The sequence below is a fragment of the Geotrypetes seraphini genome, chromosome 3 (genome assembly GCF_902459505.1).
Source record: "Geotrypetes seraphini chromosome 3, aGeoSer1.1, whole genome shotgun sequence".
In the NCBI taxonomy this organism is placed as follows: Eukaryota; Metazoa; Chordata; class Amphibia; order Gymnophiona; family Dermophiidae; genus Geotrypetes; species Geotrypetes seraphini.
This window is the reverse complement of record NC_047086.1, coordinates 206,419,765-206,437,782: the sequence shown is the minus strand read 5'-3', so window position 1 is coordinate 206,437,782 and position 18,018 is coordinate 206,419,765. Positions and strand designations below refer to the sequence as shown.

General features: G+C 43.7%; 1 protein-coding gene across 3 annotated transcripts in view; it reads right to left on the bottom strand.

Moving 5' to 3' along the window:
* The window catches only part of SLC11A2 (solute carrier family 11 member 2), a 194,705-nt gene that overhangs the window by 131,119 nt on the left and 45,568 nt on the right, over positions 1–18,018 (bottom strand). For all 3 annotated transcript variants that reach the window (XM_033935870.1, XM_033935868.1, XM_033935871.1), the window contains exon 2: positions 13,898–13,981. In XM_033935870.1, coding sequence (XP_033791761.1) covers positions 13,898–13,981 — 84 coding nt within the window. The remainder of the gene's footprint in view (positions 1–13,897; positions 13,982–18,018) is intronic.

The following is an 18,018-nucleotide window of genomic DNA, read 5'->3' as shown; positions in this document are numbered from 1 at the left end:
TAGAGGAGGAAAACACAAGAAAAAAAAGTTCCCACCACCCTGCCCTATACAACCTCTGGTGGTCTAGTGATAAGCTGGGACTCACAAGAACTGACTGCAGCCAATTGGGGAGGGGCGCTGGACCAGGCAGGAACGCAAACAGCACGCGCCTATTTTCTGCGCCGCTCTGCCCGAACAGAAGAAGAGCCGTCCAGCAAGGGAGTCAGGCAGGAGCAGGGAAGCGCCAATGGACTTTAAAAAAAAAAAAAAAAGTACCATGGGGATGCCTATGGGGGGAGGGGATACTTGCTCCAAAAGATGCATCATTATATCCACCCCCTTTTTGGGGGTGGAAAAAGTACGTCTTATAGAGCCAAAAATACAGCATTTTTAAATTTTGACATGCAGATCAAGGTGCACCAAAATTCCCAAAGTCTGAACGTCTGTAAAATGAAGGCCAATGAATCAGCATATTCCCACCCCAATGTTTGCTTAGGGATGATCCATAAGATCGTTTCATGTATATGTTTGTTTGATATAACAGCTAAAAAAAAGCCAGAATTTTTTATTGTCTTTCAGATCAAGAGAATCACTATGGTGGCTTATCCCCAAAACAAGACTGCAAAATTTGAGAAATCTCAGATCAACTGACATGGCTAGTAAACTAAGATAAATATCTTTGGTAAAAATTATATCCTCTTCTCAAGGTAGCAAAACATCAAAATATATGGTGGTGACATTAGATGGGAATGGTCTTGAGAAAGTGACAGCGAAACATGTTGACTGCAATTCCCTGATAAGAGACCACTAAGATAAGTGTATTTACTAAATTATATTTAAAGCTAATAAAATTAATGATTAAGGGGGCAATGATGGACTAACACATTCTTGGGGAATGAAAAGTTTAACCCTCAAGTAGTGCGGCTGAGATTTGAAAAATTTGAAGAGGTTTGACTTGAGGTAGATGTAATCTTTGTTACTAAAGTAAGAAAAACATAGGCGATCATCACAATTCCATGTTGATATGAATGCAAAATTCAGGAAGTTACGCAAGCAGCTGTCTCTCACATTTTACAATCCAAAATGGCTTCAGGACACGAACAGCACAGAAGTTATGGACTGATGCACCAGATTGCCTGCCTCCAGGACCCTCACAAATGGCATCATGTCCACAGAAGTGACAAAGATAGTGGCCATCTCTGCCCCACATGCCAGAATCAGATCAAAGATACCAGTTGCCATGCTGTGCCTAGCTACTCTACCACAAAAAAAAAAAAAATTAAAAAAAAATTCACCCACATAGCTACCTCCGGTGAGAGGGGAGGGGGCAGGGATGACCTGATTCAATGTCTGCAAGCACCCCCTCTCCTCCTCTCATGCATCCACTGCCCCTGCACAGCAATGGCATTTTTAGGACTCGAGTTTTTAAACCCCTGCCTCAAAGTGCCTCCCTCCTAGTTAGGTGCTCAGGTCACAGAGGAAAAGATTTCACCACCGAGCATGGGCAGGTAAATAGCCACCTCCTGGCCGAGTATAGTACCTTTCTGGGTGCACAGCATTATGTTACTTGTGGTTCTGTGCACCCTAGATACTTCACCTTGTTATTTTTAACTGCATTAACCTGTAGCCTTAAAATGCTTTAACTCCATGAAATCAGGAAACACTATCTTTGCAGGGGCCTCAGCCACCCCCTTCCTGTTTTTCTTATTTTCATTCTTGGTGAAGAACAGAGGATAGCTGAAGGATTACACAGACTGCTTTCTGTGGCTGTTTTCCAAGAGTGTCTACTGTTGCCGGTATGTCTATTTGTCTGTACCCAGGCAGTATTGTTGTGGCTTCAGTGCATGTGCAAGGCATGTACCCTTCATAAAGCAGCAGCAAAGGATCTGGAAAAGCCAGAATTCAGTGTTCTCATTCCTCCCCATCATCGCAATTCCTTTTCCCTCACGCCCTACACACACACCCTCAATTTTAAAATGCAAGGTGACAAGAGTGAGTATCCCTACCAGCACTGTCACCATCATCACTGGTACTCTTCCCCAAATGTGCCAAGGGGGATAAGTTCCTTGTAGAATGCAAGGAGACAAGTTATTTGTAGAATGCTGTCAATCATATTTGAACTCCACCTCCTTCCCGGGCAGCTGCTCCTACCCCCTCGGTTTGTACAAAAGCAATCAAGGAGCACTGTAATGATAGATATAACTGGAAGGAGGAAAATGGAGGAAAAAATCCCAGATACTACAATTCTGTTTTGCTCTGTAACATTCAAGTAACTGATCAAAACAGATACCAAAATTATGTGCAGCCAGCACTAATATTATATACGTTCGGACCTACTCACATGTCCTGCTATCAAGCAGAGACTTGGACCAGACTTTACTTTCTTGTGTGTTGTGGGGGGTTTTGACAGCTTATCTGAGAAACCAAGAAGTCTCCAAATGCAGACTGATCCCAAAGCAGAAGGCAGGTGAAGCCCACTTACAGAGTGGGGCTTCAGGACTACTAGAAACATCTATAAAAAAAAGATTAATCGAGGTAAGAACCTAATCTTTCTTTCTAGTACAATGTGTCTAGTCATCCTGAATGCTAGGGACATACCAAAGCAGTCTCCTGAGTCTAAGTCGGGCTCACTGAGCTTGCCTTCAAAACAAAGGACTCGAAAGCAACATCTTTCTTGGCCACTACATCTAATCTATAGAACCTGGTAAAGGTATGAAGGGTAGACCATGTAGCTGATTTAATTTCCTTGGGTGAAATCATCTGAGTCTCTGACCAAGAGGTAGCAACAATTCTGATGGAGTGCACTTTCCGTGCAATCGGCAGCTGCTTACTGCAGCCCACGTAAAGTCAACATGGCCACCACCAGCAAAAAAATTGCACTAAAAACGGCCTGAAAGCACAAAACAATGCAGGGAAAGGAGTTTTAGAGGTTGGGGGATCTTGGCTCTGGCTGCAGAAACCTTCAAATTTCACTTTTGGAGACCTCCCTCCTTCCTCCCCCAACACAGATTTTCCCTATATGCTACAAAGTACAGTTACTTACTGTAACGGGTGTTATCCAGGGACAGTAGGCAGCTATTCTCAACCTGTGGGTGGCGTCATCCACGGAGCCCCGATTCGGACAGCTTCACAAGCTGATTTGCTTGCAGAACTTAGGAAGTTCGCAACTGCCGCACCACACATGTGCAAGTGCCTTCCCACCCAAGCAAGGGCGCACATCTCCTCAGTTCAGATTGCTAGCAGAGAAACCAACCAGGGGAAGTGGGTGGGTTGTGAGAATAGTTGCCTGCTATCCCTGGATAACACCTGTTATGATAAGTAACTGTGCTTTATCCCAGGACAAGCAGGCAGCCTATTCTCAACCTGTGGGTGACCTCCAAGCTAACCATAATGGGACTGTGGGAGTGTTGGCAATTCAGAAGAATAAAGTTTATAATACTGCCTGACCAAAATGGCCATCCCATCTGGAAAAAGTATCCATAAAATGAGAGGTGAAAGTATGAACCAAGGACCAAGTGGCAATTTTGCAGATTTCCTCAATAGGAGTAGATCTAAGGAAAGCTACTGATGCCACCATGGCTCTGACTTTGTGAGCTGTGACTCAACTCTATAGATGTAGTCCAGCCTGAGCATAGCAGAAAGAGATGCAAGCCGCTAACCAGTTGGAGATGGTGCGCTTGGAAATTGGATGTCCCAAATTGTTTGGCTCAAAGGAGACAAAAAGTTGAGGAGCAGATCTATGTGGTTGAGTGCGTTGCAAGTAGAAAGCCAAAGCACGCTTACAGTCCAGAGTATGCAGAGCTGTTTCTCCAGGATGAGAATGAGGCTTTGGAAGTACAATCGATTGGTTGAGATTAAATTCTGAAACCACTTTAGGTAAGAATTTAGGATGAGTATGGAGGACCACCTTGTCATGATGGAATACTGTGAAAGGTGGGTCCGCTACTAAAGCTTGTAGCTTGCTGACCCTGTGAGCAGACGCAAGAGAAATGAAAAAAAAAAAAACACTTTCCAAGTGAGATTTTAAGATGAGCCGTATCCATTGGTTCAAAAGAAGGCTTCATCAATTGAGCAAGAACAACATTGAGATCCCAAACCACTGGAAGAGGTGGTTTGACATTGAAAAGTCCTTTCATAAATCTGGAAACCACAGGATGAACCGAAAGGGGTTTCCCTTGGATAGGCTGATGAAAAGCAGCAATTACACTGAGATGGACTTGAAAGGATGTGGATTTGAGGCCTGATTGAGACAAATTAAACAGATAATCCAGAACGGAAGACAAGGAGGTTGATTGAGGCTCCTTGTGATGAATGGTGCACCAAGCAGAAAATCTAGTCCATTTCTGATTGTAGCATTGTCTAGTGCAGGGGTCTCAAAGTCCCTCCTTGAGGGCCGCAATCCAGTCGGGTTTTCAGGATTGCCTCAATGAATATGCATGAGATCTATGTGCATGCACTGCTCTCAATGCATATTCATTGGGGAAATCCTGAAAACCCGACTGGATTGCGGCCCTCAAGGAGGGACTTTGAGACCCCTGGTCTAGTGATAGGCTTCCTGGAAGCCTCTAAAATGTCCTGTACAGATTGAGAAATCTGTAAAGGGGCAGTTAAGTCGAGAGCTTAGAGACTGCAGGTTGGGATGAAGTAGAGAGGCTTGACTCTGTGTAAGGTTCCCTGCTGCTGAGTTGAAGTAGAAGGGAGTACGAAGGTTGCCTGGGCCACCGAGGAGCTATTAGAATCATGGTGACATGCTCCTGTTTGAGTCTTGAGAATCAGAGGAAATGAAGGGAATGCATGGATAAACTGATTCGTCCATTCCAGAAGGAAAGCATCTGCCTCGAGGCGATGAGGAGAGTATATCCTGGAGTAGAATTGAGGTAGTTTGTGGTTGTGGGGAGACGCAAAGAGATCTATCTGAGGAGTTCCCCACTGAGAAAAAATGTGACAGAGAGGCGAGGAATTGAGTGTCCATTCGTAAGGTTGCACAAGATGACTCAATTTGTCCACCAGACAGTTTTTCTCTCCTTGAATATAAACTGCTTTGAGGAATGTGTTGTGATGGATTACCCAGGTCCACACCTGTTGAGCTTCCTGACAATGAGGGAGAGATCCTGTTCCTCCCTGCTTGTTGACATAGTACATGGCTACTTGGTTGTCTGTCCGAATGAGGATTACTTGGTCGTGAAGCAGATGCTGAAAAACTTTGAGAGCATTGAAAATCGCCCGAGTTCTAACATATTGATGTGATAGTGACAATCCGTGCTGGAACAATGGCCTTGAGTACGGAGACCATCGAGATGAGCCCCCCCCCCAAGGGTAGGTTGAGGAATCTGTCGTGAGGACCTTCTGATAAGGGGGCGTTTGAAACAGTAAACCTCTGGAGAGATTGGAAGAGAGCATCCACCAGTGGAGAGACTGTCTCAAGGAAGGAGTCACTTGGATGTATTGAGAGAGTGGGTCGCAAGCCTGTGCCCACTGAGATGCCAAGGTCCACTGAGGGATTCCGAGGTGAAGTATGGCAAAAGGAGTCACGTGAACTGTAGAAACCATGTGACCGAGGAGAATCATCATGTGTCTTGCGGAGATTGTAGTCAAGGAAGACACTTTGTGGAAGAGATGAATGAGATCATCCTGATGTTATCGATGAAGGAATGCTCTGAGTTGCATAGTGTCCAAGACAGCTCCGATGAACTGTAGAGTTTGAGAGGGCTGTAGCTGGGACTTGTGAAAGTTGATTTCAAACCCCAAACTTTGTAGGAATCACGTAGTCCGTTGGGTCTCTACAATAACCCCTTGAGAAGATGAATCCTTGATGAGCCAGTCATCCAGGTACGGGAACACCTGGAGTCTATGGTTCCGCAGAGCTGCTGCCACTACCACTAGGCACTTGGTGAACACTCTTGGAGATGAAGCCAGGCCAAAAGGTAGCACTCTGTACTGAAAATGCAGATTCCCCACCCGAAATCTGAGGAATGGTCAAGAGGCTGGAAAAATGGGAATGTGAGTGGAAGCCTCTGAGATCTAGCGAACATTACCAATCGTTCTGATCAAGAAGGGAGCATAATGATGCTAAAGACAGCATGCAAAATTTCTTCCCAACAAAAAAATTTGTTAAGGGCTCCAAGGTCCAAAATGGGTCGCAGATCGCCCATCTTCTTCGGAACTAGGAGTAACGCGAGTAAAACCCCTGGCTCTACTGTTCCAATGGAACCTCCTCGATGGCACGGAGAAAAAGCAGAGTTTGAGCTTCCTGAAGAAGAAGGGCGACCCCTGAGCTCCAAAAAAATACAATAAGTAGATTAGCTAGCTAGGTATCCCCAAAGGCTGATCCTGCTAGTAGCAGACTTCCACAATGTGAGTCTGCATCTTCTCCCAGGCAGAGGTCCCAACAAGTGCTTTTGACACCATTGACTACTCTCTTCTCCTTTCCAGACTCAAACTAGATTGGTATTACTGGCAATTCTCTACTTGTGAAGTCCCCAAGGACTCAAAGCTTGCCCCTTTGTTTTTCTTTCACCACGCCTGACACCAGTGCAATCCCTTGGATTTCCTTCATTCATTTATACAGATGACATTCAGTTCTTACACCCCCTAAATCTGACAACCTAGCTGCACTGAGCCTCCAATAGAATACTAAGAAAAAAATACCACAAAATAATAAAACTGCAGAGCACATAAACTTCTGAGCAACTTGCTTGCAGAAAAAAAACTGAGGGGGCAGGATCAGCTGCCTGGGGAGGAGGCCGAGTTCAAAGATGATTGACAGAAATCTGTAAGCAACTTGTGGGTTCAGATGCATTAACCCTAGCATTCAGGTATACTAAACACATTGTACTAGAAATGCCTTATAGCACCATACACTTGATTCACTACAGTGCATGAAACAATGTCAGACCTCTTAAAGCACTCTGCACACCCCAGTAAAACTGGGTTCATTTCCTGAATAGATGCCTTTCCTAAGGCTAGCTGAACTAATGCTTCAGGAACTACACAAAACACAAAAAAGCTAGGCAAGTAGAAGCAAGAGTAGCTCATATCATGGAGATTGACGCCACCGAGGTGGATCGACACTTCGAATCAGAGGAGCAGGCCTGCAGGGGCGTCCGACGTGCTGGCGAGAATCAGCTGGCATCTGCGGCTGATGCGCCGAGGGTGATGGTGGCGGTTACCTAGCTGGTGATAAGACAGGAATCCCCATGTAACTCATTCCAGCAGTTGATGTTTGTGGATGTTTTGGGCTATTGCTGTTGATTCTACTGGAAATCAGCTTACTTGGCAAGGATCCTGGCTGCCTACAATGACCCCTGCTGGGCTGTCTTGCCTTTGAACAGTACTTTTAAGAATTGCCTTTGGCTGAGTGCTGGTTCCTCTTTCTCTCCTTGGCCTGTTGCTGTAACGGACTTCTAATATCAGGACCTAATATCTATCTGGAATCTATTTTATTTTTTAATTTAATGTTTAATCTTTTTTAATTTATAATTTAATTATTATTTTATTTTTGCTTTTAAGGTAATCTTTGTTTTTATCCTCACTGAATATCTTGCCTCTATCTCTTTTTTTCATGTTCAAATCTATTTTATTAAGCAAAGACAACAGCAAGTACAACAGTAGTAGAAAACATGGTATACAATTTCAACCAACAACCGCAGAGGACTGGACTCTGATGTCCTCCACGATCAAAGCAACACCCCACCCCACAGGGAGTCCTGATTCCACAACCGAAGAGTCTGGTGCCACGCTGTCCACAAGGAACGAAACAGGTTACGCTTACAGGATCTCGGCAATTTAGATAGAGGGGCATGAAGGAGGTACAAAAGATGAAGAGGATAGAAATGATCCCGCTCCATAGAAAGATCAGTGTAGAAAGAGGTGCCCAACACCCAATCACTAACATGACGCAGTAAACAAGCCTGATTATAAACTCTGATGTCGGGAACCCCCAAACCTCCCCCGGAGGTAGGCCCCACTAACAGAGACCATTTCAATTTAGGTCTCCGCCCTCCCCAACAGAACCGTGATAACAAAGAGGTGAGGGACCGAACGTCCCTCTGCAACAAAGAAAGGGGGAGAGTCTGGAGAACGTAAAGCCACCTCGGGAAGACAACCATACGAAATAAATGAATTCTACCCAACAGGGACAGCGGCAGCGCTTGCCATTTGACTAGTAACAGTTTAGTGTCAGCAAGGAGTTTATCAATATTAAGGCGATACAATTGGGCTACATCCATAGTCAGCCGGATCCCCAGGTACCGAAAAGAGGAGTCGGCCCAACGCAATGGAAAACGACCCCCCCCCCCCCCCCCAATGCTGCTGAAGTTGTGCCAAAGAAGCCAAAGCCTCAGATTTCGCAAAATTCAAAGCAAAGCCGGAGAAATCCCCATATTCCCGGAGGCTCTCCAGCAACACGGGTAAGGAACGCTGCAGGTCCGTCAAAAATACCAAGAGATCATCTGCAAACGCCGCAAGTTTAAAATGAGAATCTCCCAGTGCCAAGCCACGAATATCCACATTAGCTTGAAGCTCACAAAGTAGAGGGTCTAAAGAAAGCACGAACAAGAGCAGCGACAGGGGGCAGTCCTGGCGAGTCCCTCGACGAATATTAAAAAAACCCGATAAAGTCCCATGAACCAGAATCCGCGCAGCTGGGTCACTATACAACGCCTGGATTGCACCAAAAAAGAAAGGGCCCAGTCCGTACGTCTTAAGCACCGCAAAGAGGTAACCCCACCGCACTCTATCAAAAGCCTTCTCGGCGTCAAAACTAATAAGCAGGGAGGGGTTACCTTCCTCTCCCACCCGTTCCAGAGCCAATAAGATACGCCGGATGTTCTTAGCTACAGGTCGATCCCGCACAAACCCCACCTGAGTCCGCGATCACTGAGGGCAAAACTCGCACCAGGCGGGCAGCCAAAATTTTTGCCAGAAGCTTTGCCTCATAGTTCAACAAGGAAATAGGACGGTACAATTCGGGTAAAAGAGGGTCCTTACCGGGCTTCGGGAGAACAATAATAGACACTAAATTCACGTAACGAGGAAGAAAGCCCTTAGCAACACTCAGATTATAAACTTCAGCCAACACTGGCGCTATCTCCGTCATCAACAATTTATAGAACTCACTCCAATACCCATCCGGGCCCGGCGCCTTTCCCAAAGGACTGACCCCCTATCGCCCACTCTACCTCCTCTGCAGTAAAGGGAAGATCCAAAGCGGCAGCATCCCTCTGAGATAAACAGGGCAAGTCAACACTGTCAAGATAGAGCTGCCCATCCAAAATCTCATCACCTGGATCCGCATATACCTCGGCAAAAAACGCCCGCAAGAGCTCACAGATCTCTTCCGGCCGATGATGCAGCACCCCAGAAGAGTCCCAAAGAGCGGAAACGCTCTCAGGTCCACCCTGCCGATGCACCATTCGGGCCAGCAACCAGCTGCTCTTATTCGCAAATCAAAATAAATGATATCTCTTTTTTTCTTATCTTCAATGGAATTCCTTTCATTATTTAATTGTTACATTGTAAACCACTTAGGTCAGTAAAATGCTAGAATGATGTATCAAAATATTAATAAACAAACAAACAAACATATCCAAGTTGCACTTTGCTTTCATAGCAATAAGTATGTGAGAAATCCTTATATTGACTGTATGTGTGTACATCAGAGGTCCCCAACCCCCGGTCCACAGCCCACTAGCAGGCTGCGGCCGTCTGACAGCTGGGCCATGAGAGATCCCCTTTTGCAACATCTATCCATCCCTCCTTCCCATCTCGCACAGCAGAACCCCGCTGACCGCGAGGCCGACATACCTCCATCCTGAAAAGCAGCAACGGAGTGACGGCGGCAGCACTGAACAGGCTGCTTTGTTGCCTTCCCCGGGGCCTTCTCTCTGCCACCGCATCACTGATGACATCATTAGTGACACAGCAGCAGAGGGAAGGCCCTGGCATGGAAGGCAGCAAAGCAGCCTGTTCAGTGTTGCCACCACTGCTGCTTTTCAAAACAGAGGTATGTCGGGGCCTCGCGGTTGAAGAGTCAAGTTTCAAGTTTCAAGTTTATTCAATCTTTTGATGGATCGCCTATAACAATTACTAAGCGATGTACATATAATAATAGAACGAGATAAGAAACTTAACATAATAATTAATTACATGACATAAAATAAAAACATTTAAAACATACTTGAGGGGCATGGGAAAATTAAAAAGTTACAATTTCGGGTAATAAGAAAAAAAGGGAAAGTACAAAAGGTAGGGTAAAAAGATAAAACAAAATGGCTCAAGCAAACTTCGTTAGCTTCTATAAGAATAAAACCAGTTCGTAAATCGTTTAAAAGAATAAAAAAAAAAGAAAAACTACTAAAGGTCGAAGGCATCATTAAATAGGTATGTTTTTAAAAGTTTTTTAAATGTTGAAATATTTTTTTCTGATCGAATAAATTTTTTTCTGAGTCATAAAGGTTCTGCTGCATGTGGGGGATGGGAGGGAGAGATGGAAAGGTGCTGCGCAGGGGGATGGGGTGGCAGGGTCATCGGGTCCTGCTGCACATGGGGGATGGGAGGGGGAGATGGAAAGATGCTGTGCAGGGGGATGGGTTGGCGGGGTCATCGGGGTTCTGCAAGCTCAGGGCTCCCACTGATTCTGCATTATGGTAATTTGTATAATTTCTATTACGATATTATAACTTAATAATAATAGAAATGTAATGTATATTGTGTATAAAATTGCCCTACGAACCTGCCACAAATCCTCCCCCCCCTACCAGTCCCTGGAAATTTTATTTCTATAAAAGCAGTCCTTGGTGTCAAAAAGGTTGGGGACCACTGGTGTACATGACTATGAATGTTTACATTGTAAGTGATCTGCACGAAATTCCCCAAAGGGACAATCATTACATTAAATAAATTCGTTTAATTTTGTGCAAGGTCCTCAGTTAACACAACTCAATTTATCGGGACAAATCCTGCAGAAATGAGTTGTAAGCTGTACAAACCCACAAGGGTTATTTAAGCGTGTTACATCCCCGGACCCTTGTGCAAACGTGTTTTAAACTTAAAGTGCAAAATATACACAGTGAGAAAGTACTATGATCTCTCCAATATACTAGAAGTGCAATAAGAATAGCTATATTACATTCTTGGTTTGGGGCACAGCTTCCCACAGTGCCTCCACATTAACTTTTATCAAATATTGAGAACAAGCTTTGAAATAAAAAAGCGAGTACTTATCTCGCAGTATGATAGCGAGTAGTAATAGATTAACAATCCATCGTTCGTGCAAAGATGATAATGCTCAACAGAGATCTGTTATGGAGGCTAGCAACCCTCCTTCCTCAAGAGCAATAGAACTGAGCTTCTCAAAAGTTGAAATGGGATACATGGGAATATGGAGAGCTGGATTGGATCCCAAAAGAAAAATGGCGCTTTGGTGTGAAAATGCCCACAGGAACTACTGCTGATCAAGAGCCAGCGTCATGATGAAACAAAAACGTGAAGACATCATTTGAAAAAATGTATCAAGTAAAACTTGTACTTCTCATCAGCTGTTAAGAGAATTGCATTTAAGTAATGGAATGCCATTCTATACAGTCATTCAGTTCCATAGGGTAAATAGATTTCAAGTAAAAAAATCCAAAATTGTTCTCGGAGGGCTAAGCATTGAATCTTATCTCCTTTATAGCCCTCCGGGATCTGCTCAATGATAAACCACTTCATATCAGAAAATTTGTGTTGATGTTGGCAATAAGGTACCATAGGAGATGTAAGCAACCCTGTGCTGATGCTACTTTTGTGTTCAATTAGACAGGTACGTACTTGGCACTTTGTATGCCCCACATACACCAGAGCGCACAGGCAGATGACGACATACACTACCCAACTAGACTTGCAATTTGTTACTGCCTGTAGTATATACAATTTCCCCATATCTGGATTGGTCCACTGAGTACATGATAAGGTGTAATCACACATCTCACAACTTCCACAGGGAGCATGATGACCTACAGACTTGCTACTTCCCCCTCCGGTAAAAAATGTAGAATGCACAACATGATCCGCGATATTTCTGGGTCTAGTATATGCATACATGGTAAATCTGTGAACGGAGAAGTCAACTGCATCACATGCCAATGCTGTTTGCTATAACCGAAGCTTGCTCCAAGAAGGTAATAATGCAAACTGGTCTCTCCTGGGCTTCTCTGTTAGTTTGATGTAAAAGTAGATCTCTATTTGCGTATAGAACCCTCAAATATGACTTTTGGAGAACAGCATGGGAATACCCCCATTGAATGTATCTGTCATATAAGATTTGTGCCTCTTATATTCTTGTTTCATAGTATATAATCTCCGAATATGGAGAAATTGACCTATATGAAGAGATTTTTTTGAGGCGCATTGGATGGCAACTGTTGAACTTGAAGTAATTGTTCATATCTACCTCCTTCCTATAGACCGTAGAAACCAATCCAGGAGGTTGTTTGATGACAAGAACATCCAAAAAAGCAATTTGACTCACATCAGTTGTTATGGTGAACTTCAAATGTATGTCCAAAGTATTTATCCATCTTAAAAATTCTTAAGAGATGTCTCAGTACCGGACCAGATGAAAAAAACGTTGTCAATGAAGCGCAGCCAAATTTTGATATAGCCCAGGGGTGTCCAATGTCGGTCCTCGAGGGCCGCAGTCCAGTCGTGTTTTCAGGATTTCCTCAATGAATATGCATGAGATCTATTTGCATGCACTGCTTTCAATGCATATTCATTGGGGAAATCCTGAAAACCCGACTGAACTGCGGCCCTCGAGGACCGACATTGGACACCCCTGATATAGCTGAACCACTGAGAGGGATAAAGATGTTTCTCCTCAAAATTGGCGACGTATAAATTGGCCACGCTGGGGGCCATAGCAGTGCCCATTGCAACCCGGATTTTTGAAGAAAATTTTTTTTTCAAAACAGAAATAATTGTGATTTAGCACTAGGTCAGAAAGAATGATGAGAAATTCAGCAGATATTGGAGTATGAAATACTTGACTCATGAAAATGGTTTTAAGCAATTCCAAGGCTATTGTCTGCGGTATGTCGTGAAGATCTCTCAATATATTTGGCGGTTTATGAAGAATTTTGTATTGAACTCAGACTAGTCTATTCTTCAGCAGTTTGGGGTTTTTCACCTTTTTCAAGTGTGTAAATTTTGGCTTTATGCAGTGAAGAAATTTTTAAAATAAATAAATAAATACTGGAGGTCATGATGCAAGCTGAGTGTAAAAGGTGTACATACAGAGACCTTAAGAAAAAGCAGCAGCATGCGAAAAATAAATGTGTACAATCACTGCTTACACAATGTGGCACATAAAATTTTATGAGTAAATAGGTACAAGTCAGGAGTTTAAGACAAATCCATGAACCTGAAGCTTCGGAAGATGACGACAAAATATGTGTCAACCATATCTTTTTCTACAATTGCCTACATTGCTGTTCTAATCTGATCTGAAGAAAAACTTTCAGTGGTGACTGGTATACAGAAATTGGGTATCATTACACTGCAGAAGACCTCCCACTGTGGTTCTGAGTATTTTACAGATGTGTGTAAAAAAACAAGTTGGCAGAGCCAGCTCATTTGTCATATTTTGCATGCCACTGGCAATATAACTCCTTCCAGAATGCAGAAACAAACAGCAACTTTAAAAAAAAAACCAACCCATAAAAAAAATATATATTATTTTTATTCACTTATTTTATTCTCTGCATATGACATGCCTAGAAGACTCATTCTATCAAATCTCCTCAAGAGACTGAACCCAATCTGTGCTGCACTTGTACCAGTAAGGCTAACCACAGCAGCAACAGCTGCCCCTCCTCCCTCAAGAGTGAGAACATCACAACTGCATTAAAAATTAATTCATGAGAAGGCAAAGTAATATTACCATCCAGTGTTATCTGCTGCTGATCCTGTGCCATGATGGAAGCTGCCGGAGTTGGTCCAAGGTCTTCACAGTAGACCACATTAACTGTGGATAGAAAACAAGAGATCTCAGTACAAACAAAACACAAAATTGCCATCTCCACTGCAAATGAAAGAACACCATGATTTACAAAGGACGAGTTCCAGTAGATAGACTGCATATGCAAATAACTGGATTTTTGAAGACTGCCCAATATATTCTCTAGTTCCACAAAACCCATTCCATATCGCACCAGTACCTTCTTCAGATATGATCTATGTCAGGGGTGCCCACACTTTTTGGGCTTGCGAGCTACTTTTAAAATGACCAAGTCAAAATGATCTACCAACAATAAAATTAAAAAAAAAAAAACAAAGCACACTGTACACAGAGAAAATGTTAATTATTTATATTCCGCGGGTTTTCAAAAAGAGGTCAAGGCAGATGACTTTATGCAATGTCACCTCAGGAACAACTACACAACAATAGACAAATATACCCACTCCCTTTTTACTAAAGCGCAATAGCAGTTTTTAGCACAGGGAGCTGCGCTGAATGCCCTGCACTGCTCTCAATGCTGATAGGCTCCCTGCGCTAAAAACTGCTATTGTGCTTTAGTAAAAGGGACCATAGTACAAAGGGGCCATAGTACAAAATATATACAGCAGATATAAATTCTCAAAATGGACACATTTTGATCACTAAATTGAAAATAAAATCATTTTTCCTACCTTTGTTGTCTGGTGATTTTATGATTCTCTGATTGCATTTTAATCTTCTGACTGTGCATCCAATATTTCTTCCCTTCTTTCAGCCTGCTGTATGCTTCCAGACCTCATTCCCTCTGCCAACTTTTTCTTCCTCTCTCCCTGCCCCCCCTCCCTTTTCTTACTTTCTGTCTCCCTGCCCCCTTTCTTTCTGTCTGTCTTTCTCTCTCCATGCCCCCTTTCTTTCTGTCTTCCTGTCCTCCCTTTCTTTCTTTTTCCCTTCTTTCTTTCTGTCTCCCTGCTCCCTCTTCTTTCTGTCTTCCTGCCTGCTCCCAAGCCACTGCCACCACCATCGGTTAACAGGCCTCCAAACCACCGCCACCCCAAGCTCTCCCTACTTCCCCATACAATAGCGTCGGGCCGACCAGATTTCCTCTCTCCGACGTCATTTCTGAAGTCGGAGAGAAAGTTCCGGGCCAGCCAGGCAGCGATTGGCTGGCCCGGAATGTCCTCTCAGACGTCAGAATTGACGTCGGGTGGGGGAAGTTGGTCGGCTCAGCGCTTCCGAGTCTACCAGTCGATCGCAATCAACCTTTTGGGCACCCATGATCTATGTAGTCTTCAGCATACATACATCATCATCTTTTAAGTCACCTTAAAATTGCCTACCTTATATATTTTCTATATACTGAAGGAAGGAAGCATGCCTTTTTCCTTCTAAAATTTTAACCTACTGTTCCAAGTGGGGCACTCAATTTATTCAGTTTAGCGAGATCCAGGTTCATTTCGTAAAATAAAAATACCCCTTACGAGCTCATGAACAAATTACACAACATCTTATACCCACTGTGAGACACACATGGCGTGGATTATATTTAAAAAACAAAAAAGAAATCTACATGCTTAACCATGAAATTAGGCAGAGTTGGGTGTTTGAAAAAGGCCCCTCCTCACCCATAGCAGATAAACTTAAATCTCTAGTTCATTTTGCAACTGGATTTTACAGTGGTTAGGAAAAGGTGAGGTCCCAGCGTGGGGTTAGATCAGGGAAGCATGTGTGCACTTTCCCTTTATAAAATTTCACTTTTATATATATGCTGATCACATCTACTTCACACAAATCTAAATATGCCGAAAGTTAAAATTAATTCATACCCATGGCTTAATAAAGTTTCCTATTATCTAGAAGCCAGCCCCAAAATCTAGAAGCCAATCTTGGAATGACCAGAAAGCAGTTACTTACCCTAACAGGCGTTATCCAGGGATAGCAGGCAGATATTCTCACATGTGGGTGACGTCATCCACGGAGCCTGGATGCGGACAGCCTCGCAAGTAGACTTGTTTGTAAAACTTTAAGAAAGTTCACGACTGCCTCAGCGCAGCATGCGCAAGTGCCTTCCTGCCCGACATAGGACGCGCATCTCCTCAGTGTCTCCTCAGTTCAGATAGCTAGCAGAGAAGCCAACCAGGGGAGGTGGGTGGGTTGTGAGAATAGCTGCCTGCTGTCCCTGGATAACACCTGTTACGGTAAGTAACTGTGCTTTACCCCAGGACAAACAGGCAGCATATTCTCACATGTGGGTGATCTCCAAGCTAACCAGAATGGGATGGTGGGAGTGTTGGCAATTTAGGAGAATAAATTTTGTAAAACTGCCTGGCCGAAATGGCCATCCAGGATGAAAAAAGAATCCAGACAATAATGAGAGGTGAAACTATGAACCGAGGACCAAGTGGCAGCTTTGCAGATTTCCTCAATAAGAGTAGATCTAAGGAAAGCTACTGATGCTGCCATGGCTCCGACTTTATGGGCTGTGACTTGACCATGTAGATGCAGCCCAGCCTGAGCATAGCAGAAAGAGATGCAAGCAGCCATCCAGTTGTAGATGGTGCACTTGGAAACTGGATGTCCCAACTTGTTTGGATCTAAGGAGACAAAAGGTTGAGGAGCAGATCTATGTAGCTAGTACTTTGCAAGTAGAAAGCCAAAGCACGCTTACAGTCCAGAGTATGCAGAGCTGTTTCTACAGGATGAGACTGAGGCTTTGGAAAAACACTGGAAGTAGAATGGATAGCTTGAGATGAAATTCTGAAACCACTTTAGGTAAGAATTTAGGATGAGTACGGAGGACCACCTTGTCATGATGAAATACTGTGAAAGGTGGATCCGCTACTAAAGCTTGTAGTTCACTGACTCTGCGAACAGATGCAAGAGCAATGAGAAAAACCACTTTTCAAGTGAGATATTTGAGATGAGCCGAAGCCATTGGTTCAAAGGGAGGCTTCATCAATTGAGTAAGAGCAACATTGAGATCCGAAACCACTGGAGGTGGTTTGAGAGGTGGCTTTACATTGAAAAGTCCTTTCATAAATCTGGAAACCACAAGATGCACAGAAAGGGGTTTCCTTGCTATAGGCTGATGGAAGGCAGCAATTGCACTGAGATGAACTCGAATAGATATGGATTTTAGGCCTTTTAGGCCTTATTGAGATAAGTGCAAAAGGTAATCCAAAAACTGAAGACAAGGAAGTAGATTGAGGCTCCTTGTGATGAATGGAGCAGAAAATCTAGTCCATTTTTGGTTGGAACATTGTCTAGTGGTAGGCTTCTAAAATGCCTCTAAAATGTCCTTGACAGATTGAGAAAACTGTAGAGTGGCAATTAGGTTGAGAGATACTAAACCGTAAGGTGTAGAGTGGCAGTAGGTTAAGAGGTACCAAGCTGTCAGGTGTAGAGACTGCAGGTTGGGATGAAGTAGAGGCCCCTGACTCTTTGTAAGCAGAGAAGGAAACACTGATAGAAGTAGTGTCTCCCTGCTGCTAAGTTGAAGTAGAAGGGAGAACCATGGTTGTCTGGGCCACCGAGGAGCTATCAGAATCATGGTGGCATGTTCATGTTTGAGTTTGATGAGTGTCTTGAGAATGAGAGGAAATACATATAGAAACTGATTTGTCCATTCCAGAAGAAAAGCATCTGCCTTGAGGCGATGAGAAGAGTATATCCTGGAGCAGAATTGAGGCAGTTTGTGGTTGTGGGGAGACACAAAGAGATCTATCTGAAGAGTTCCCCACTGAGAAAAAATGTGATGGAAAGGCGATGAATTGAGTGTCCATTCATGAGGTTGCACAAGACGACTCAATTTGTCCACCAGTTCTTCTCTCCTTGAATATAAACTGCTTTGAGGAATGTGTTGTGATGGATTGTCCAGGTCCACACCTGTTGAGCTTCCTGACAATGAGGGAGAGATCCTGTTCCTCCCTGCTTGTTGACGTAGTACATAGCTACTTAGTTGTCTGTCCGAATGAGGATTACTTGGTCATGAAGAAGATGCTGAAAAACTTTGAGAGCATTAAAAATCGCCCTGAGTTCCAACAGATTGATGCGACACTGACGCTCCA